At 46.1% G+C, this 22,911-nt stretch overlaps 1 protein-coding gene and 1 long non-coding RNA gene across 9 annotated transcripts in view; one reads left to right on the top strand and one right to left on the bottom strand.

Moving 5' to 3' along the window:
- KCNIP1 (potassium voltage-gated channel interacting protein 1) overlaps positions 1-22,911 on the bottom strand; it is a 204,308-nt gene that overhangs the window by 100,845 nt on the left and 80,552 nt on the right. Inside the window, exon 1 of one of the 8 annotated variants that reach the window (XM_015876311.3) lies at positions 17,288-17,993. The exons of 3 other annotated variants lie outside the window; for them this stretch is intronic. In XM_015876311.3, the coding sequence (XP_015731797.1) occupies positions 17,288-17,348 (61 nt within the window). In that variant the 5' untranslated portion in view covers positions 17,349-17,993. Of the gene's footprint in view, positions 1-17,287; positions 17,994-22,911 lie in introns of those variants that run through there. 4 more of the 8 variants (XM_085518938.1, XM_085518934.1, XM_085518945.1 and 1 more) reach the window with 4 other exon arrangements.
- On the top strand, positions 17,727-18,795 carry LOC116654044 (uncharacterized). Its single transcript, XR_004308888.2, has 2 exons — positions 17,727-17,855; positions 18,341-18,795. It is a non-coding gene; the product is annotated as an uncharacterized LOC116654044 (long non-coding RNA).

The following is a 22,911-nucleotide window of genomic DNA, read 5'->3' as shown; positions in this document are numbered from 1 at the left end:
TCTGTACTTCACATCTCACCTGGAAACCACTTTCCAGCCTGGTAGAACAGCTGATGAGTAAGGAATCACGTGCAAGAGAAGCAAGGAAAGGTCTGAACAGCTGCAGAGTAACATACTGAGCGATAACCACAGTACTGAGCAGAAACTGCATCAAACCACTGGCAGTACTCACTGCAAATGAAAGAAATAGCTTGACTAGAAGTGTGTGCTTAACTGGCGGCTCTTATTTTTTAAAGACATGTAGGTCAAGTTGTGATGATTTTGTTTTTCAAAGCCTCTAAGAGCTTCCATATCTTCATAAGGGTCGGCAGCTCATTTTGCTTTCAGAGTGAGGTCTGTGGCTTGAGTTGCAACCTGAACACACAACACAGCTGAATAATGCCCAATTTTGAATGAGTCAGCAAGCAATCACCGGCTGAACAAATAATTGAGACTGAACTGCCTCCAGAAAGCATTCATTTTCCTTCACACACAGCCTGCCAGCCTGGCACATGGCCATAAAGCTCACAGGGAAGCTGCCCAGCTCCCAAATACACGATCCTACTCCACCTGTCCTATGACAAACTGTTTTGATTTTAATCACTGTGTCCTCAGGAGCTCTAGAATAGATTGCTTCTGTGCTGGCCTCAAAAGAAGAGCTCTGAAGCTTAATGTTATCGGCTGCTTTCAAATCAGGAAATAAATAAAAGCAATGGTCACGTATTAGTAAGAGGCACAACAGCTCCCTTAGGTACTGGGAAGACCCAACTCCATGCTTTCTGGCCACCTGTAGCACAGACCGGGGCCACAAGCATCCCTTGTTACTTCAGTTTTTTCTTTGGGATTCATTTATCTTACTTTGCCCACCAAAAATTTACGCAATGTATCTCAAGAACAGTCAGAGAAGAGCAATAAGCAATTCATCACATTTCCTTTTGACACACAGATTGTCCTTTGGAGAGACATATCACTCCCCATTGACTGTAACTGGGCCCTAGAGTAAAAGCTGATCTAAACATCTACCTTTCTGGCAGCTGGAGGGAGGGAAGTGAGTCATAGCAGGGTATTCAGACAAATACTACAGGGATAAAAAAAAGGAAAAGAACCAAATGGCTGCCACTTGGAGGTAATAATCATTTGGGGGCTGCTGCAGCTGCACGCTTTACATTCAAGTGACAGACACTTGTCTGAAATTAGCACCTCACATTCAAACACAAGTCTGAATGGGTAATACCTACCAGATGCCATACACAGAATGAGTTTGAACTAGAAGGGCAATCTGTATCTAAAGCCATGTTCAAACAGTCAGGAGATCAAAAAGACTTCAAGTCTACATTTAAAAACTCCCAGTATGAAAGACATCAGTGGAGTGGATGCAGCCAATCCCTGCAGCATTCTGTATTTCCTAAATAATCAATTCCCAGATTACCTAGCATGCAAAATAAAATAGACAGGCTTATGAAATGCCCATGGGGGTGAGCGCAGCCCGGGGCAGTGGGGCAGGGCAGAGCACACTGCAGTGCCCCACTGGTCTGAGGGTCAGCCATACACCTTGCAGTGTGCCAACACATGACACCAAGCTGATAGAGAGAGATGTAACGGGGATGTAAACAACGTTTCTATGAATCAAAAACTATCGACTTTCAAGGAATGCAGAAGCAGAGCTCATTTAAAGGAGTGCAAATCTCGATTTAGATCAGAATCTGCTGCTGATAGGGTTCCTTCAATTCATTATCTAAATACGGTTGTTGCTTTCAAGTTCTATAGTGATTTGAGGATAAACAACGAAAGCATTCACACCAAGCTGACCCTGCAGACTACAGCTTGTTTATCAATCACTCACCATACAAAATACCATTCAGGAATATAAAAGCAGCAGCTCCTTATGCAACAGCTCACCCCCAACCCAGCTCATTAAACTGTGGAGTCAGATGGGATTAAACACAACTCACATCTCTGCTCTGTGCTGATTGCAGCTCACCCCATCATTCCCAGGTTCTCTTTGCTGACATAGCTGCTATGATGTTGTTTAATTGCCCAAACTTCTATTTTTACCCCACTGATGCCAACGCAAGAAATTTGTTTCAGAAGAGAAAGATTTTAGAGAACTCCCCCTGATATGGTCACATAAACATCTCCCTTGCCCTGTGCCAAGGCAGATCTTCAAAGCTTTGACTGCTCCCTAGCTGAGCATTTCTTAAAGCTCCAGCCCACAGCTGGTAGGGAGCTGTCTGCTTCTGTAGAACACTGCTTTGAGGTCTGTGAAGGGAAGGAAGGGCCACCTGTCTCTAGATAAAGGAACAGGGAAGATGTTCTGTGCACACTCTAAAGCTAAGCAGCACAAGGTTTTTTTATCATAATCTAAAAGTTAGCTATATAGAACTACAGGATTTTTTGAGTAAAAAGTACCAATGTCAGTCATATATGATCTTTCTTCCCAGGGTTTAATTATTATTATTATTTTTAAATTGGAGTCTTTGGAAAAGGTTTTCTGATGGCAGCAGCTTTATTTGTAGTTATGAGAGCAAAGCAGCACATGCTGACTTTTGACAGTCACATTCTGAAAAGACAAAGCTGCAGGGAGGCACAAGGGCAGCACAGCTGCAGGGAAAGACCTACCTTGCTGTTTTTCTCAGAGTAAATGAGTGCCTGAATATCTCCAAGGAACCACTGGGAAACAGTTTCCCAAATATTAAGCTTTGATGCCACATAGGAAAAGCCATGAGTTATACCAGAGCCTCCAGGGGTTGATTCTGAGCTTGCCTATGGCTTCATTCCTAAGTCCATCCATCAGCAAGTATCTCTGCTGCTGCTGAGCTGACCTGGCCTAAAGGTTTCCTTCAACACCCATTATGTTGCCCTAAGCAGGAGTTACAGTGTGTCAGGAATGGAACTGCAGGCAGAAATTGCAGGAAAGGTCCTATCAGTGCCCTCACTGGTTACTGTTTCAGTCAGCTGTAGACTGTTTGAAAACAAAGGCAAAGTAGCAGAGCTGACAGGGTGGCTGTTTGCATGACTCTAGGAGCAGAAGGTACATAGATTGGTCTAAACTAACCCAGATCCCCAGGTGATTTGAACCAGTACCTTTGAGTAATGGGTGGATGCTCTGATCACAGCCAAGGCTTTGTTGCAGCAATTGTAAAGCTGTTGATTTGTTGTGCAGGAGTGCTGAGTTCAAACTGCGGGCACTGCACCGTCATTGCAAATTACGAGCATCTTTTATTCAGAGGGTAATGTCATAACTTTTATTTCCTCACCCAAGAGTAAAGTTGAAATGTAAAAGAATTCAAGGTTTATTTTCTTACTGGTCAGACTGAAAGTTCTATTTGCGCATACAACAAGAAATTCAGCAACTCTATTGCAAGCACCTGGTTGTTTCTATAGCCCGTATATTTTAACCTCATATGTATTTGAAAACAGGCAAGGTACAAAGAGTGTGGCCAAGGCCACCACTAAGCCTGTTGTCACCATTTGTGATGCTCTGACTGAGCACTGAGCACACACAGCACAACAAATCCCTTGTTGCCTTGACATCCGTGTGTTACACAAACAAGATGGGAAATGCAGTTGATCACATCACAGATATAGCCTGGAGGTCTCCCAGACAGCCCCAGGGGTTTGCAAAGATGGGATTTCCCGCATGCTTTACAACTCCTGCACGGATTTCTGACACTGGCAGCCCTTGGTGTCAGTTGCATTTGTCCTTATGAGGTGCCTCTCTGCAGTGCTAGCACAGAAAGCCCATAGTTAATTATTAATTCTGCTAGATATCAACAATTGTACAATTGCTAACATATTACACTGTATTTTTCCCCTTTTATTTATTTATTTTTAAGATTTTTAACTCCAAGAACATTTGTTAGTATGCATATAGAGATCCATTTTTGAAAGACTACCTCGGAACACTGTGGGCACCCATCCATCCTGCTGGCCCAGTACTTCCCCCCAGAACCTCATAGGGCACGCAGCACTGCATGGCATCACTGGGGCAGGAGGATACAGGGAAACATCTCAGGCCTCCCCCATTACCGCCTTCTGTGTATGGATGGGAGAGGAAGAAGGGAGAGCAGCTCTCTGCTTTAACTAATATGGGAGCCAGCCAGAGCCATGACAGGGGGCAGTGAGAGCACAGGTCTTCAAGACAGAAGGGCCCATACATGGTCTGCTTGTGTTTGCACGTCATCTTTCCTAGGTACAAATCTCACCTCTCCAGGCTTCCAAAACCAGTGAGTATTAAAGACCAAAGATCTGTCCAGCCAGCTCTATTTATAACCCCCCATACAAACCAGCAATCGGGAGCAGGCTCTGCTGATGCTGATCAAGCTGTTTGTTAGCCTCGGGTATTTAAATATCATTAGAATTCCTCCTAAAGCTGCACTGGCATGAATCTCATTGTATCATCTCTATACTGAAATTAGTATTATTTAAGATGAAGCATAGGGAAACATGAAAATAATAATAATAATAACAACAATAATAATAATAATAATAAAAGTTCTGGAGGATGAGACATGCAATCACAGCCTTATCAACTGCCCTAAAAATTAAGATTTTACTTTTTCAGTAATCCAATGCAAATCCTTTCAGTACTGTGCTTCAGGATGCTGCCTCGGATGGCTGCTACCCAGCATGTTCCATACAGGCCGACCCAAGGACTCACTTTGGCTTCAGGGGGTCAGATCCAGTCCCTTTTATACAGACACAATCAAAAAACAGCACACAGGAGTGGAAAACAGACCAACTGGAATACAATTACATTTGATTCAGTAAATAAAGCAACCAGATGACTTTCAGTAGAAGTGTGGGGACTGAATCCTACTTGCTGCTGCGAGGGTTACTTTGCTCCTTTGATTTGTGTGTGAAACAGTTCACTTTCCATTAGCAGCAGCCTCCTATTTCATCCCTAAGGCTTTCGACAGGCTAATCTGTCTGCTAAATGCTCTCCAGCTCAGGACAGAGGTGTGATTACCACAGCCGCATTGCTCCGAATTACCTCTTTATGACCAGCAAGCTAAACCATGCTTCAGAGAGCAAGGAAATATCAAATATGTTCCCATTTGCTCTTTGCTTAGAGAAAGTTCTATAAAACCTGAATGTGTGCACCAGAGCAGCTGTGATGTGGTGCAGGACTCAGGCAAAAGCCAGCACTGGGGCACACAGGGCCACCTCTGAGCATAACCAAGAGACACAAAGCTGAAGCTACAAGGAGATCCATCTTAATATTCATGCACAGCTTAGCTGCATCAGACTTTGCTTCTCCCAGCCATTCCCACAGCCACTAAAGCAGCAGTCTGCAGGTAACATGCTCCTGTGCAGACCCAAGGCTGCAATCCTGCATCGTTCTCAGGCAGGTCACTGGCTTTATCCCTTCAGAGGGAACAGAAAAGCTTTGGAAATGAAACTGCAGCTGCAACAGCATAAGGGGGGGAAGAGGAATGGATGTTCTCTAACTGTAGGTAGCATTCTTCTGGAACAGAGCAGAGGTGAATCTCTAATTGCAGAAATAGTAACTAATTACACATTCGTCACTCAGCATGGAGGCCAGGAGTTGGTTTGTAAAACACTGAGTACTCGGAAGCTTCAGCAAAAGTGATGCAAACTTTGCTTTGATCTTCTGTAGCACTACAGCATCCCCCAGCACAGCCCAGCACCATGTAAAGGTAACAAACCCAGCATGACAGCTTTGCTGAGCTACAGAAATCAACGTTAGTCCCTGTCTGCAACTTACTCTGAAACAATAAGAAACCCCATCCTTGGACACTTTCTCGCCAGCAAAGTGCAGATTTCTCATCATATATAAGAACTAAACTCACAGAAGAACACTCCAACCTTGCATTAACTGTAATGGAGGCACAGCCTCTCACTGATCAGCAGATGAGAGCTGCCCAGCACTGGCCATTCCCAGTGTGGCAGCAAGGCAGGAGGCTCCAGGGGAGGCACCAGGCTGGCGGAGGACACACAAGTGAAGCTGTGGGGACTTCTCTGCCCTGCTCTCTTCTACTGTGTCACAAAGCATTTCAGCGTTTATTATTTTTTTTAAACCAGATTTTGCAGAGTATGTTTTACCCACTATAAGTACATCTATTTTTGTTCCCACACTGATGCATCTGAGGACTCCTGGAACATCCCGTTGTCCCATTTCTCAGCAGACAGTTCCTTCCCAACTCAGGCAGCAGGAGAGCTCTTCCCAGGCTCCCCAAACACCCACTATATTTTTCCAGCCCTCGTCCTGTATTTAAAAACCATGACAAACCTCCTGCATGCTGCCCAAGTCTCAGTGCCCACCTTGTTGTCATGGCACCTTCCAGGCTTGCAGTGGTCGTGGCAGGGAGTCACTGCACTGTAAATCAATGGCTGGTTTAGGAAGCGTACACGCAACATGCCTTTAAGCATCTCTGCCCCACTGCGTAGGACGTGATTCTTTTAACTAAGCACTGTGTTTGCATCAAGTGGGCGTTGCTCACACGTAACCCCTACCTTTCTAAAGCACGAGCTCCCAGCCATGCCATGAGCTCAGCCATATGAGGGGCACCGTGCTGCCTGCATCCCCTGCCTCATGCTCAAAGCTCTGTGATTCCTGTCCAGAGCACACAGCGAGAGCCAGGAGCTCCCAGGCTGCAGATTACAGCTGTACACAACAGCAGGGGAGCAGAGTACCTGCTGAGTTGGAAAAAAAGATGAGAGAAAAAAGATTTCACACTTTCCCAGTGACTGGGTAAGAAACACATATCAATAAGGCAAAAAGAATCATTTTGACAAATCATGTTCCTCTCTAATGGAGCTGCAGTAAGAGGCAGCCCAGCAAGCTCACTGCATTAAGCCTGTTGCCTGCCTAGCATGCTGGCACTGCTGCTATGCATCCAGGACTACCTGGGAGCACAAGGCTTCCAGTAGGAACCCAACAATGGGCAGCAGGCTCAGAAGCAAGACAGGGAGAGAGGCTGCAGCAGGGACACAGCTGGCATTACTCTCAGCTCACCCATGACCCTGGTAGTGGGCTCTGCAGGATGCATCACACCAGGACTTGGGGCCTCACTGAGGTCACCTCCTCCTCTGCAGCCTCCTGCCCTCCCCACCTCATCCTTCCCCTCTGAGGTATGCAGTGCCATTCTTAGAAGCTGTACTCTGGGGTAAATCGGGGCTGGACAAACCCTCAACAGTCTGCTCTACATCAAAGGGCCAGCAAATGGCCTTAATGCATCTCTTTTTCACCAGCTCATTCTCAAACCCCATTGGGCAGACCCAGGCACGTAGAAGCAGGCAGGAACTTTAAAGCAGCAGAATTCACCACTTTGAGCTCAAATCAAAGACCACAAAATTCATCCTAGAAATTGCATCGCTGAAGGTTACCTTTCTACTATATTAAGAGGTAATAGTTTTGAAACAAGCAACAGAAACATATTTGTAAGGGAATAAGGTGATTCAATTCCTTGGCCAAAACACTGGTTGCAATTACTTACAGCAGCTCAGGAGCTCAGAGGTACACATGTGTTACCCACGCTGTCCCTGACTGCAATGCTTGCTGGCATTTTGAGTTTGCCAAAATACATGCACTGCTTGTGAAGGAGACACTGAAATCCCACCCAAAAGAAGTTAAAATGACACAGGAACTTATTTAATAGACCAAAATGAGGTTAAGGAATGCTTTGGAAAGAGCACAGGAGTGGAGGGAATATACAGCTGTGCCTCCCCAGGCTCCAGCTGTTTGCGATTCCTGACCTAGATGCCACCGTCTCTGTATTTAAGAAAGCCCATTCAGACTCCTTGTACACTTGCAACTTCACTCCACTGTGGCAAATGCTCACTGAAAGCAGCAGCTGATGTGCAGAGCAGTAAGATGTGCAGAGTCATGCAGTGTCCCCACAGCTGTTATTTGCTGTCACTCAGTGTCCCCACATTGCATGAACTGACATGAGCAGCACAGGACAATTCTCAGCCTAAACCATCCCTGCATATCACAAGCCAATTCAGTAAGACACGTCATAGACAAAGTCTCTCACTCTCAGAATGCTGTGTTAGGCATCTAAGAATCTGTAAAATTAAGGAATTAATCATTGGTATAGGAAATGCCAATGCCATGAGTGAGTATATTGTATTTATGGAGAACTAGTTTGTCCAAAGCAGGAACACCAAGCTTGTCCATCGTGGTTTTAGGCTGTCAGAAAGTTATGCTTGGAAGCAGCATCCAGCCCCAGGAACACAAAGCTGTTACACCCAACAAACCGCACAACCTCAGCCAGGTTGAAGTGCCCCAAAGACCCTGGGCTGGCACCCAGCTGACTCCATCTGCATGGCCCAGAAATTCACACACATAGTGCAGGTAAAGCTGCTCTACAGATCACCACCACAGGGCTTTGCAGGAGGAATTACACTTGAGTTCATTACCGCTTCTGTTCTTTTAGGTACCTGAAATCCCATTAAAAAAAGCACAGCTCCTGCAGTGAGGGAGAAACCAAAGCTGAACAGAGGTGAAGCCAGGAGCCATCCGAGCACTGCACAAAGGAATCAAGGGCAAACATGCAGAGGAACTCACCTGCTGCAGCAGGGACAGAAGTGCCAGAAAAAAGCCCTGAGAATGCAAGGATGAGGAGTGCAAATAGGGAGAAATCTATGAGAATCACATGGCAGGAAAAAGAATAAATGTAGAAAATGAAAAAGAAAGGTTTAGCAAAGGATTCTAAAATCAAGAAGCAATTAAAATAATCAGTGCTGAAATGCCTGGAGGGCAGCCCAGGGCTTTGGCAGCAGGACAGCAGAATCTGCATCGGGAGACACTTCCTCACTAGGGCCCTTTTATTATTCCAAATACAGCAGGTTTGAGGCTGGAAGAGCAGAAAGTACTTAAGTGCTTATTAAAGGCCCCCGGGGGTGCCTCAGGCAGCTCCCAGCACACCAATCCTGCATGGAAACCATCAGACCCCACCTGGCCTGTGCCAGCGAGCCTTGGCCACAGCGAGAGGAGCAGCTCACCCACCAAATGCAGTTTGGGCTGCCCACGGCACAACTTCTGTGTCAAGGAACATAACACTGACACCTTCCATAACATCCAGAGAATTTCTCTTTGGTAATTTTTAGGCTTTGCCACAATATTTGCTTGTATCCATATAAAAACGCTAAGCTAGTTGTGTAGCATCTGTTGTTAAATTGTATTTAAGCTTCTAAACATGCGCAAATGCTGGTGAGGCAAAGGTGGCTGCCCTAGCAAGGGAATAACATCACACACAGCAACCAAACACCTGAGCTCCTGCCTTTAGCTGCACGCTGGTGTTCAGAGATACAGACAGCCTGTTACCTCTCCGTAAAGGCTGCACTACAAACAGGCAAGATCTTTGTCCATCAACACCAACAAACTTCTGGCTTCACAAACTGTATAAATTCAGCAACCTTGCTCTGTCAGAGAACCACACAGTGCAGCACACACAGCTTCCCAGGAGCACCCAGCAGCAGTTGAGGAGCTGAGCTCTGGCCAGGAACACCCACAGGGCTTCACTCTGAGCAGCAATGGTGCTGGAGCTAATGACCCATCCAACACACGGCTGTTAGTGATCTGCAGTTTGCCTGTCACTTGCCAAAACAGGTTCCTTCCAAATACAGTCCTGCCATATTTGCTGCTTTACATTCCCCTCCATGCTCTCCTGCCAGTGCTTCTGCACCATCCCTGATGAATGGATCCCAGGGAGGTGGAAACACCCCCAGCCCTCAACGTCTGGGAGGATGCTGCACTGTTGCAGCCCAAGCTTCCACTCCTTGAAGTAGGTTACTGCCACCATGGGGAGCAATAGCCTGTAAATTAGCCTGTGTGTTAATTGTCTCTCTGCCTGCCTGCAACACCAAGCGTACAACTGCAAGTGAAATGGAAGTGGGTGGAGAATCACCAGCCCCAAACTTCCCAGCCTGAATCCAGCCCCACCAGAGCTGGCATCTTGCTGGGCAATCATCCTGTACTTTCAAGCTGCCCTCCTACACTGAGAGGATTCTGCAGAAGGCAGGCACACGTTTTTCATCTGCTTGAGTTTTGGAAGCCGAGGCTTAAGGAAAACAAGATGTGTGCCAGCACAAGATGCTGGAATGGAGTATCCTACATATGCTCCAACAAGGAAACAAGGAGATTTTGGGAGCAGGATTGTACAGATCTCCATTTCTATTTGATGGGGGTGTTAAGGTGACTAATTAGAGCACTGCAGAAATTAAGCTGCCCAGTTTATTTCTAGTGCTCCCCATCAGCACCATGGGACAGCAGGTATAGTACCCAAAGCTGTTCACAGAGATCCCGCTCAGTAAAGTGATGTCAACAGCAAACTGCCTTACACTGAACGGCAACAGAAAGCAGCAACACCAGCGATGTTCCTCACGTCTGCCAGCATTTTCATTCTGTAGCTATCTTCACTCCTATTTCAGTCCAATGAACAGCTCCCTAACTAAGATGGAAGCAGAGAGCCAGGGAAAACTCATCTCTGATTTTGAGACAGTTTATTTACAGGAATCAAAAACCTCCTCCAGAGTTGTTCCACTAAATTCTCTTTAATTCTGCAAGTATCTCACTTATACTAATGCTTCAGGTTCTCTGCTTCAAAGCCCTGTGTGCCTGCAGAGACTCTGAGCATGTGCATCTCCTGCATGCTCCATGAGTGTGTCCCAGAAACGCATATGCATGAAAGTCAAAAGCAAACAGCAAAGGAAAAACATTTTGCTCCCTTTTCTGGAATGCCTACAGTGAAAACCAAGGAGAGAAGGAGACAATTTTGGTGTCTTTTCCAGGGGACATCCCCTGTATTCCACCTGACCCGATACGGAGGAGCACATGCCCTTCCCTCATTTGTCTGGTGGGGATGGACACAGCTAATCTGTGATACTACTAAGTTATTTAACTTACAGGAGCAACATGTCCTGACCTCTGTCGTTTGCCTCTGCACTGACAGCCCCACAGAACAAATGGCAGTACCTTAGTTTCAACCTCCCAGCCCCCAAAATCTCATCCTGTTGGGGATAGCTCAATATTTAACAAAATACAGCAAAATTAAACCACAGGCAATTGAGACAGCAAAGCTGAGCGGATGTAGCAATGACTGCACACAAAAGCTCAGCATGCTGCTGCAGCTGAGCACCACAGCTTGGCACCAGCACATCTCCCACCCAGCCCAGGCTGAGCTGCTCCTCCTGCAGCAGCATCCTCTGGTCAGCCATCCTCAGAGGTTTGATCTATAGGGAAACGAAGCTCTTTCATCAGACTGATTTACATTCCAGCTAATAGGAGAGAAACACAGCCATTAAGTACATGGGCGCAGCTTGGCTAGGTCATTATTCAAGCACCTTGACGAAAAATACAGGGCATAACCACAAGCTGCTGAGCATTTTATGGCACCAGTCTGCAAGTGGGAGCACGTTCCTCAGAAATGAGGGATGCTGATATCAATGCCAGGACACTAAGCTGCACCTGCTCCTCTTGGCTCTGCCAGGGTGATGGGTTTGGCTGCAACCCTGTCACTGTTGGAGCCGGAGCAGTGGGGTTGAGGGTGCAGCTGAGGCTTGGAGAGCTTGGAGTAATCAGAGCCTGAGCTGGAAGTGGCATAGGGTGAAGCAGGGCAGGAGCTGTGGACTTCACACCCCTGCAGCTACCAGTCATCATCTGTCCAGAATGGAGCAGGATGGATGTTATTTAAGAGCCTTGATCTCGCAGCTAATCCCTCAACAACAACAATTTCCATGCAATAACTCTCAAGGGACTCCGTCTGGGTAAAAACAATGCAGAGATATGACAAGGTTTCTTCCAAGTCTGAGCATTTCCAGACGAAGCATTTCTGCAGCCATTTGAGACAGCAGGTTGCTCCTCTCCTCCATGTTGCCCCCCCAGCCAGCAGCCTGGGAGAGAATCACAGAATCACCAAGGTTGAAAAGACCTCTAAGATCACCCAGTCCAACCCTCCACCTACCACTAATATTTCCCACTAAACCACGTCCCTCACTACAACATCTAAACATTTCTTGAACACCTCTGTCAGCTTCTCAACCACCTTCCATGTTACCTCCATCAGCAGTCAGGCCAGAGGGAGGAGATAGAGTGGCATTAGCTAAAAAAAATGCAAATGAAGCCATATAAAGAGCTACAGCTGACGGCATCACCCAGAAAACAACCGATCAGACATTGCTTGTTTTCTTGATGGTCTATGGTGAGCCATGTGCAGCTCCATCACAGGGGTGACTGTAGGGCAGCAGTTCAGCTGCAGTTCCTCCCTCCTGCTGGCTACCAGACTCCAAATGGCTCAGCATCCCACTGAGACAGCTCCTTTTTGATCAAAAAGGAAAAGGCACCTGCAGGAGATGTCTCAGGCTGGCTTTACATCCCAGCATGTTATATGCTCACTGACCCCATAAGGAGGAAGGGGCCACATGGGCTCGGGATTTCACACCCCACTTCTGCCCATCCTCGTGCACAGATCAGTGGGCACTCAGGTGGGATTTCCCCCCTGCTCTGATGCAGTCATTAGTCTATCTGCATGCAGTCCGGTTAGCTTTGCATGTGCAGCACTGCAAATCAGACCCTCAGTCAGCTCATATGTTAGAATACCAGACAAGAACAAGCACTGTGTCACAGAGGCTCAGGACCACACAGAGTGATGTTCCAGTCCCTGGGACACCAGTACATGCAGCCCAGGGTCATGTCTGACTATGGCTACTTGCCAATCTACCACCTACAGGACAAGCTTTGGGAGAAGAGAGTTTTGCTGGAGCAAGAGGAAAGCAAACACTGGTGTGTGCAGAGCATTGGGTGTCAAATATGTCAAGAAAGCTCTGTTTGGATTGAGCCTTTCTGCATTGTTCCTTTATGTTCCCTGTGCAATCATTTTTAGTAAGAAAGATATGAGCACCCAGGGCTTTCCCCAATGAAACAGAAGAAGCACTTGAGCATTTGGGCTGCTCACAGCCTCAGCACCATTACAACCCTTGCTGCACAGCAAGAGCCACACAGAGCTGTGCCAGTGGCAGGGAATACACACACACACCTTGGATGCTAATGTGCTGTAATATGCAGTGTGCTACAGGATGGACTTTCCCCCATCCATTTTACTTTCTGGGTCTGACTACAGCAGTTCATGCAGGCACTGTACTTGCGTGGGAAGCAATCAGGGAAACGCACGGCTTATTTTAATTTAATCAGTGTTACTCGCTCTTAAGACCAGCTATTTGAAATCACTTTCCCTCGCTGGCGGGAGCTGAATTTATAGGGAAGCAAGCAGGAAGCAAAGCAAGAGCAAGGGAAGGCAAATAGAGCAAGCTGCCACACTGGAGCTAAATACACTTGGGCTGAACGATGGGGAAGCAGGGTCAAGAAGTAGCTGTAGGTCTGCAAGGCCCTGCCTATGGCTGTGGCTCCCAGTCTCTAAGAAAATCCCCCAGTCACATTTGCTCTGACATGACACAGATGTGGAGAAGTGGGTTGCAAGCAGTTCCCATGCCCCCATGTCACCTAACAGGCATCCCAGGGATGCTGGGTGACAACAATTTCAAGGGCCTCCTGTGCACGCTTTACACCTGGGAGACACCACAACGTTTTGCACAGACAAAACAGAATACATTGATGAGCATGTATCTGTCAGCAGGATTTTTCCATATCACTTCTGAGTGATGACATCAATCAGTATTGTTACCCAGTGCTGCTGTAGATGTCCATCACAAAGGTACTTCCCAGGAAAAAGCTGTTCCTGTTGTACTTTCTGCTTGTGTAGCCAGAGTAGGAGCTGGAGCTTGCAGCTTCAAGGCCAACAAGACACAGGCAATGGAAATATTTGAGTTATATTTCACTTTCACTAGGGGTGGGAGAGAGAAAAGATAGAGCAAACACTACTGATGCCTTATTCCTCGACCTTTCCCTGTTATTGGAATTGAATTTCCCACAAAAGGCAGTGTAAACATCCCCACTGCACATGGGGACTACAGAACGCAGCCAGAACAAGAAATCCACCCTGTTGAACAAATCTGCTGATCTGAACGTTTCCATGACAAATACGGAAATGGCTGATCCTAGCCACAAATTTGGTCCTGATTGGCTGCAGACTGTAAGAACACATCAGAAATCTCTATTTCAGCAGTGAGTTGAACACAGAGACGTATTTGTGCTGTGCGTTATCTGCTGTGCTGGCCCTCTGCCTTTTAGTGTTGTTTTTATTTTTTTCCCCCTAACTCATTTACCATTTTATTGCTTATGTTTGCTGGAGGACATACAAGCAACTTGAAATTCTCATGTCCATCTTCATCTTGTATCTATTGCTAACTGCTAATGCGCTAAGAGAGGGCCGGGTGCTCCTCTTGGCTTCAGTGGTGCTTGGTGCACTGAACTCCCAGCAGTTTTACCATCCCTGGTGCCTCCAGACCCATTTTTCTATGGGCTGGGAAGGTGACAGCAGTACCCCAGCTGTTGGCTCAGGCCAGTTTGTCCCCACTGGCTCCTCAGGATGGCTGAGAAGCTTTGCTGATAGGACAGGAGTGACGAGGCGCTACCTTTCATTTGGTCAACTCATGAAGCCGAAGAAGGCAGGCAAGAGGAATCCCAAAAGGAAATGAAATTAAAATGCCATCAATTCAGGAGAGCGGAGGAAATAACTTGTGATGAAATGTACGAACAACCTATGGAACTACCCTGCATCACCACAGAAGCCTCATTGACTCACCTCATTGACTAACTAGAATCATCTCAGAGACCACGGAAAGCTTTGCTGCTAGGAACACAAATCTAGGAAACAGAAACTGTTATCCCAAAGCAGAGGCTGCATGGCTCACAACCTGCCAAAAATAGGATCTCTCCTACAAACAGCACTGTTCATTCCCAGGGAAAAGGTCCTGCACTTGGCAGACCATTGCTCTGCACTTTAAGGCAGTTTCTGGCTCCATGTGAGGTGCAAGGGGAAGAAATACTAGCCCCAGCTTCTGCACCAAGCCATGAAAGGCTCAGCACCGGGCTCTTCAGCCCTCTCTGTCACCATCTACCTCTTTATAGATAGGTATCTCCTGGCTTTAGACATCGCCTGCTTCTTTTACTTATTCTTTAAACAGGATACTCATATAGGTTTTGCTTGTGGTTTATTACACCAAAGCAGCTTAAAATCTGTCTATAAGCTGCTTGGCAAGAGAAGGCTGTACAAATTGTCTTCCAATGCCTTGGAAGAGCTCACAGTTAGCAAGATTATAGTGAATTTGTAGAACTGTGGATCTAGACCCGTTACAACTACTTGTAACAGCTACTAAGTATTACTTAGCTTTTATATTAATCCTGAAATATCCAAATAAACACACAGAAATACTAAAAACCAAACGGGAGATAAATAATCTAATGGAACAGATCACAAGCAATTCACTCAACAGAAGACCATGCTACCACATGGAGCAGCTAACCTGGGTGCTGCAGGCATTGAGCCCTACAGCCAAGAAGGCAGAGCCTTTGGCAGAAGTTTGTCATCTGCTCAGTGCTCTGAGAGCTTTGCAAAGACAAGGTGGGATCCTTGGAGTGATGGAAGAACATTTGCAACAAACCAACAGCAGTGGTCCACAATGCTCCTTCCTGCCATGTTAAGAGTGACCTAATGTTGTGACAACCCTTTGGAAATACCCAAGAAAATCAAAGGGATTTCTTCCAACTTACTCTCTCCAACTGAGTACCCTACTGATCGACAGCAACACTTGGACGACACATCAGAGCCAAGAAGAGATAACTCTGGGAGCACAAGATTTGATAAATATAGCTGAACCACCAAAGCCAGCAGCAGGCATCAGCAAGATTGAATCCCACTGTAGATGGTAAAAAGGGTGACCAGGCGCTGCATTTTTACTGCTTGTGAATTCCAACGGAGCAATTTCTTCCATCCGCTGGGGAACGGAGCCAATTGGAAGTCAGCAATGTAGTGGAGAACAGACATATTCAGCCAAAAACCATCTACACCTAGTGCAAACCAGACATAGCCTTCAGGCTTCTAACAGGTGAATGGGAGCATGCCTGCTGCCACCACAACCACTGCCACCTGGCAGTGCCCAGCAGCACACTGCTCCATGCGTCATTCAGGGTCTCAGTGGCCAGATCTTGTACCATAGCAGATATCACACATCCCAGACAATCATGGCTGTATTATGCATAACACAAAAAGACCAATTGCAAACCATGCATACACACACAGTACCGTAAAATTTTACCCTACCAGGTCAACAACTTGTCTTGCATCAAGAACACAAGATTTTATACTTGCTCAAAAACTTGCACAATTAAACCCCTTCCACAGTCCTTCCTATTTTTCTCTTTACAGCGAGTACTTGAAGTTCTTTATCTCCAAAGAGGATATATATTTTTTTCCTTTGAATTGCTAGAAAATCTATACCAGCTTTTGATTCAAAAGCATACATATGATTGAGCAACAGATGCAGTGGAAATAGAGACCTACCCTAGAAATACTGATATACTGCTAAACACAGAGGTTCTGGCAGGGAATATTCCCAAACATCAGACAGACTTGCCAAAGTTTCAGGATTTCCTTTCTGGTGTTCTCTCAACAACACTCATTCTGTACCGAACCAATGTCCCCCCAGCAGTGCTTTCAACTTTCTGCTCAGCAGCACCATGGAATTTTTGAATTAACCCCGCAAGAAACTGAGCAGAGCTCAGGCACATTGTACAAAACAGACCTCCAGAAAAACCAGCATTTTGCAGCCAGTAATTATGTATTTAAGGATTTTAATCCCTGGGTTTGCTGCTCACTTTCTCTATTATTTTGTTTTCCCCACAAGCTTCCTCTCTTCTCCTCCCTTATAAAAATATCCTTATATTTTTCCTCTTGATAATCCTCATAAAACACACATCATTAGCACTGCACGCTTGGTGTTGGATTACTGAAATACGATGTTGCCTCTAACAATACTTTCTGAGAAAGAAACCACAAGGTATTGGGAAGAATTTGCTGTGCATCTACGTTTTATTCCCTGCTCAGTGGATTTACAGAGCATGGGATTTGGGAATAAACAGGTCTCTCCTGCAAGAGCTCTGCATATGGAGCCACTGAGTTTCTCCTCCTCGTCCATGCCTGCACGAAGGATTACAAGATTTCAGATGGTTCTCTCCTCCAAAGCCCCTCCACAGCAATCTCCTCGTGCCCACACGTTTCCTCCACCACCTCGCATCCCACTCTCCTCTCCTCTGCAAATTACAACTCACATAAACACTGCTGGCTTACTTGCAAGCGGCACATGTTCCTTTTCTCCTCCCTACCTAATACTAATTTTTATAGTAGCAAATACACAGAAGGGACAGGAAAAGCAAAGCTGATCTTACCTTTTGATGGTCTTCTTTGTTTCGTTTGTAGAGAGGAGAACGTACCCATCACAGCGCCCATTGCAAACGCTACTCCTGAGTTTTCGTGGAGGATTTATTTTGGCTGGGCTGGTTTTGATCCTTCTCACTCCCCTCCCTCCCACCACCAGTGCACAAAATCTATGTGAAATGCCCACGAGAACGAAACAAAACAGAGGAAGTCAAGAGAAGAAAGAAAAGAAGAAAGGAGGAGGGAAAAGCGAAGCACTGCAGCTCAGCGTTCAGCAAGCGTTAAGCTTTGAGGGCTTTTTTTTTTTTTTTCAGTCAACACACATGCACTGACTCACAGCCGGCTGCACTGTTATTATTCAGAACAGCTCCCCATCAAAATTTAAATGCTAGGTAGATTCCCTTAGACCAGAGCTGGCAGCAGATGCATCACAATATTTACTGGAGCACAGCCACACAAACACACAGGGTAATTCTTCCTCCCGTTCCCTGATGGCTCCAACCAGCAGCCTGGAGGTCTACGGGGAGAGCATCAGCGCATCGCTCCCACTGAATGCTAAGCTGAAGTCCTGGAGGCGCGGTGAGGGGCATGAAGGAGGGTGGGGGGAAAGGGGGGAGGAGGGGTGCTAGGGCTGCACCAATCCTGAATGAATGGGAATCTTCTGAGTGAGAAATGAGAGCATGTGAGCCGTCAAAGCCCCAGCTGCCCGGACTGTGTGCTTCTGCTAATTAGGAGGCTGACAGAAAGGTAGGAAACGGCAAGCCCTAATGTTCATCTAGAGCATAAAAGTCAGGGGGGAAAATAAAGGGGAACAGGAAAAATAGGTAAAAAATGCCACTACGATCCTGAGCCCCTGTGTGCTCGCTCACACAGCTGCAGCATTTACGAGACTGTTACCAATAACTTATTTTCCTACATCCTTTCTGGGGACACAAAAGCTGCAAAGTGATGAACAAAACCCCGTGAATGTTTGGTATCTCAAAGGATGCTGGACAACTCTCTCTGCTTTCTTCAGTTAATACATCAACTTATCCACGGCATATCTTGTTATTTTTCCTTGGCAGATGGAAACGACAAGTGCTGAGGCACAGAAGGAGTTACAGTCAGGAAGGCAGAATTAATTCGCTATTTGCTCACGGGGGCTTCAATTAAGGCAGCATCTGCGCAAACACTGCTTTTATCTGAAGAACCTCATTCCCACACTGGAGACCAAAGCACCACAACAGGTTTCTTCAGCTTTCCTCTCACTTAGGAGAACAATTTCATCAAAACCATCTTCCAGAGCCCCAGAAATCAGAAGCTGACAAGCACTCCTCTCCCTCACTGCAGCCCTGGGTCTTCCCTCTGCTCACAGCTGGCCAGCAGAGCAGCGCTGGCACACAGAGGTACCTTTGCAGCCCCTGTGCATGCCAGCAAACAGTGTTCAGTCAGCTCAACTACTTGCAACAGGCTGCGGTGTTGTGCATAACGCATTTTCTTTTTCCATTTTATAACTCAAAATAAAGCATTTTTTAAAGCATACTGCAGTAACACGATGCAAAAGTCTTGAACTCACACATAGCAGCTTGCAGGTGGGGCACTACCCTGGGTCCCCAGCAGCCCCCAGGATCCAGCAAAGGGCCTTCCCCAGCCTTAGGCTGTGCTCATCTCCAGGAGGCTCTGAAGAACTCTGAGATTAAGCACTTTTACATCCAAATACCTATAGCATCTATTTGATTAGTATTTTATTTGCACCTACATATTAAAATATGAGACAGCTTGCAGCATGCTAATGGAAAACCATCAGTCTTGCACTTTTTGCCCACAAGAAAGGTCGGAGGATGGCCAGAGGCTTTGGGAGATGCATCCTCACATGGCTCAGTCAGCTCCATGCCAAACAGGAGCAATAAGGAGCTCCCTGTGCTACTTTTGGGCACAGATGTGGCTGCCCACATGGGAGATACAGAGCAAAAAGGAGTTTAGGAAGACAAAACTGCATTACCAATAATGCCCTACTGTTAACAGCACGGTATGTGGAGTCAGAGGGCATGCTTGGATATTTGGTATTCTTTGAGACTTGAAAGGAAAAATGGCTTGTCTTGTCTGGGAGCCAGCACTGACAGATCCCTGTGAAATCACGGGAATCACTCACTGTGTGCATTTCTCTGTGTATGACTAAAATATGCAAAACAGGAATGAGAGGAAGAGCTGTATCTGAGTCTGGGCAAAGAGTATGGAGTCCCAGACCACGAGTTCACCAGCAGATGCTTTCTCTCACAGCCAAAAACCAGGATCTCAGAAGAACAGAAGTGTTGTAAACAATAATGAATTAGTGTATGTGACATGGCAGGCTGGAACTTCCTTGCCCTGAAGAGGACCATCCAGATTTATCAGGCTAAGAGGTATCGCTTGCTTGGGATGCAAGAGTTGCTGATGGTTACCTCCGCACGAGGACCAGAAGCCTGGGTTCTAATCCCTCACACCATATCTGTGAGGCCCATGGGCTCCTGCTAATTATTACAGCTATAGTAATTAAACCTCATTCCATCCCTTTGCTATTACGATATACCCTATAGCAGAGAGTGGCTCTGTTTGGCATGCAGAAACATGGATCTCGACCAGCAGGAAATACCCTCCAAAAGCACTGTACCTCACTGTGCATATGAGTTATCAGCCATCTCTTTGTATAGCAAAGCTACAGTGCCCATGTTTATGACTAGTGTGGAAGAGTCACAAAAGTACCCAGATTTGAAATGCTATGGCATTTGTGAACTTCATCCTTATGTTGTTGGGTTTTTTGGGTTGTTCTTTGCACTGCCCACAGCCCCATGCCCCTCTCTTCCAGCTCTGATTTCTAAAACAAAAGATGTACAGAACTGGTTAGCTAGGAGAAAAAAATAATAATAATAATCCAAAGCCAAGAGGAAAAATGTTCCTTTTCTAAGAGAATGAAATGAGAGTTTCTGTTGCTTAGCAAATTTTTAACCCATTGCTGTCCTCAGCCTCCTGCGCCAGAACACCGCTGCCATGTGCACTGCCTGGCCCCAGGCCCTGGCAGGAGCTTCTTGGGAATAACTCCTTAATAAGACTGCTCAGGTTTCCACTGTAGTAACCCGTACAAATAAGGTGTGTTTGCTTATGATGAATACGCATCATTAATTCCCTGAAATTGTCCCAGCTTGAAGCAGGAATACAGACAGCTAAGGAAAGTCCTCCCACCGAGCAAACAAAGCCATCTCACAGTGCTACGGGGATAAAAGGAAGCAGCATGGGATGATCTGCTGTGCCACAGGGAAGCCAGATGGGTGATAAAGAGACCAAGCTGAGGCTGGTTTTGCTGCTCTATACCTGTAAAAATTGTCTGGGGATCATTAAGGTCCATCACTTGCCTTTTTTTTTTTCCTTTGGTCATTATCAGAGCACACAGTAAGTCTTCCTACTCCAGTTTTCCACAAAGAATTCACTTGCTTTTGTTTTTCTGCTATTTCCCCCCTGATTTTTCTTTTTAAACGTCTCTTCCAAAACAGCAGAACCTGATTTCACAGTACACCGGGATGTTTTCAAAGACACCTTTCTACTCTGGGTAAGGACAAGAACAGGACCATTAAAAGATTCATTACTGCACCTCTCAGGGCCCAAAGCAAACTCTCATGCTAGTTAGTTTTGCCATTTCTTGAAAGGCAGAGGTCCTCCCTTCTGTTTTGCAGAAAAGATATTTTTCATTATATGAAAGCCAGCGAATAATAATGCTGAGAAATCGGATGGAATAGATGAGACTTGAAGCTTTGGGATCATCTAGATTGTCATGCAAATACAGCACAGACAGTATTAATTGAAATGTTAGAAGGCCACTCGCTTTCCAGCCTATAGTATAGACAGCCATGCTATTCCAAGCCAAATAAAGCATCAGTGCACTCCAAGAAAAGGAAAAAGGAAGATGGAGGTCTCTTTCTGCCTACATGAGTCAGTGCAGCAAGAGCTGGGAATAAAACTGCATTAATGTCTTCTGGTTCATCTTTGGTTTAGTAATAAAACTGAGCTGGACTCCACAGAGCAGACCTAGAGCTTGCCCTAAGGACGTCACACTTGAAAACAGATAGCTGAGAGCTCAGAAAGGGAATACTTCACATTCCTAGTGACAACTTCAACACAACACGAGGCGGATACATGGACTATTTCTTCTATAAACAGAGGGAGAACATTTGCAGAAAAATATCAACAAAGCAGGAGATGAGAGCCGGGAGGGGAGAGCCAGGCAGGGCCCTGTGCTGCTCCAGCAGCAGGAGATGGAGCTGAGCACTGTGCAGGCAGTAGCCAGGAGCTGGGGAGTGTCATAAAAGAATCTGCCTGGGGAATAAGGCCTGGGGTCAGTCCTGAAACAAGGCTGTGGGGCAGGAGTGCTCCAATGTGGAGTGCACCTAAGCCAAGGCTGCATGCAGATGAGCACTTTAGGGCAGAGCTGCAACCTTTGTTTCTTGAGCTCCCACCAGGGCAATGCCTGAGGATGAAAAAGCTCACATTTCAGTAATGAAAATCGTGTATTATCCCATGAAATATGCTTGAACTTTGTGCCAAGTGCAATCTTGCCTTTCAAAATTATAAAATTCATAAAGGAGAAACTGCATGGACATCTGAAGATGGAGACCCCGAGGGATGTGGGCAGAGTTGTGCCACAACAGAGATTCTGTGTACCAGGACAGCCCTGTGCCATGCCAACAGGAGCTTCTGCCCTTTGAAAAGCAGTATGCGAATGTAAATGCAGTGTATCAAAGCTTCTCCTATGCAGGGAATGAGGAGATGGCTTTTTAAGGGGATTTTGGCAGTCAGCATAGCAGAAAATGCCACAGACCCATGACCCAGCTTCCCTCCTTGCAGATGAACAAGCTGTACCCTGCCACGTTCCACCTGTGTGACTGAGACAGCCCATATCTTAACCTACAAGCATTTCCTTTGCATCGACAGCCTGTGTGAATAGTACAGAGGACATGCAGAGCTAAACTAACAAGCTCACAGCGATGTGCGCTGTGACCAGACAGAAAAAGGCTCTGGGGAATCATGTCCTAGCTGTACACATGATGACAAGGACAGCCCTGGGAGCAGCTGGGAATGCCAATGCCAGCATGGGACACGTGGGCTCCCTTGATCACACCAGGCTAACGTACAGAATAAGTGAGCTGAGTGACAGAGCTCAGTGGTGTTCTGTTCCCAGGAGTGCTCAAGAGAATATGTCAGAATGGCATAAAGAAGGTGAACAAGAAATGTCCATCCGAGTTAACAGCCACTTTCATTTCTCCCTTATGATAATGATCAAAGGGGTCTCACTGAACAAAACCAACCAACCAACAAACAAGAAAGCAATTTTTAGTTATTTTCTTCTTTGTTATTTAGTATTTCCACAGACGACTGATAACAAACTGACTCCAAACGTTTCTACTGAGTTCACATCAGGGAGGAAAAGAGGGAAGAGAAGGATGTTCAGATGTTGGGGTCTCTCTCTTCATTTTGCTTTAGTTCACTTGGAAGAAATGTGCCAAACAAACCACATATAATCCAGGTCATTGAACAGATGCACGTACCACCGTGTAACTAAAGAGGATATTTCACTGGCTATTTTTGGTTTGCATCTCACCTCCCATCATAGGGTCTTGTAAAAGAG

The sequence above is a fragment of the Coturnix japonica genome, chromosome 18 (genome assembly GCF_054131305.1).
Source record: "Coturnix japonica strain WE chromosome 18, WE-NBRP24, whole genome shotgun sequence".
NCBI classification, from domain to species: domain Eukaryota; kingdom Metazoa; phylum Chordata; class Aves; order Galliformes; family Phasianidae; genus Coturnix; species Coturnix japonica.
This window is presented reverse-complemented; position numbering and strand designations above follow the sequence as displayed.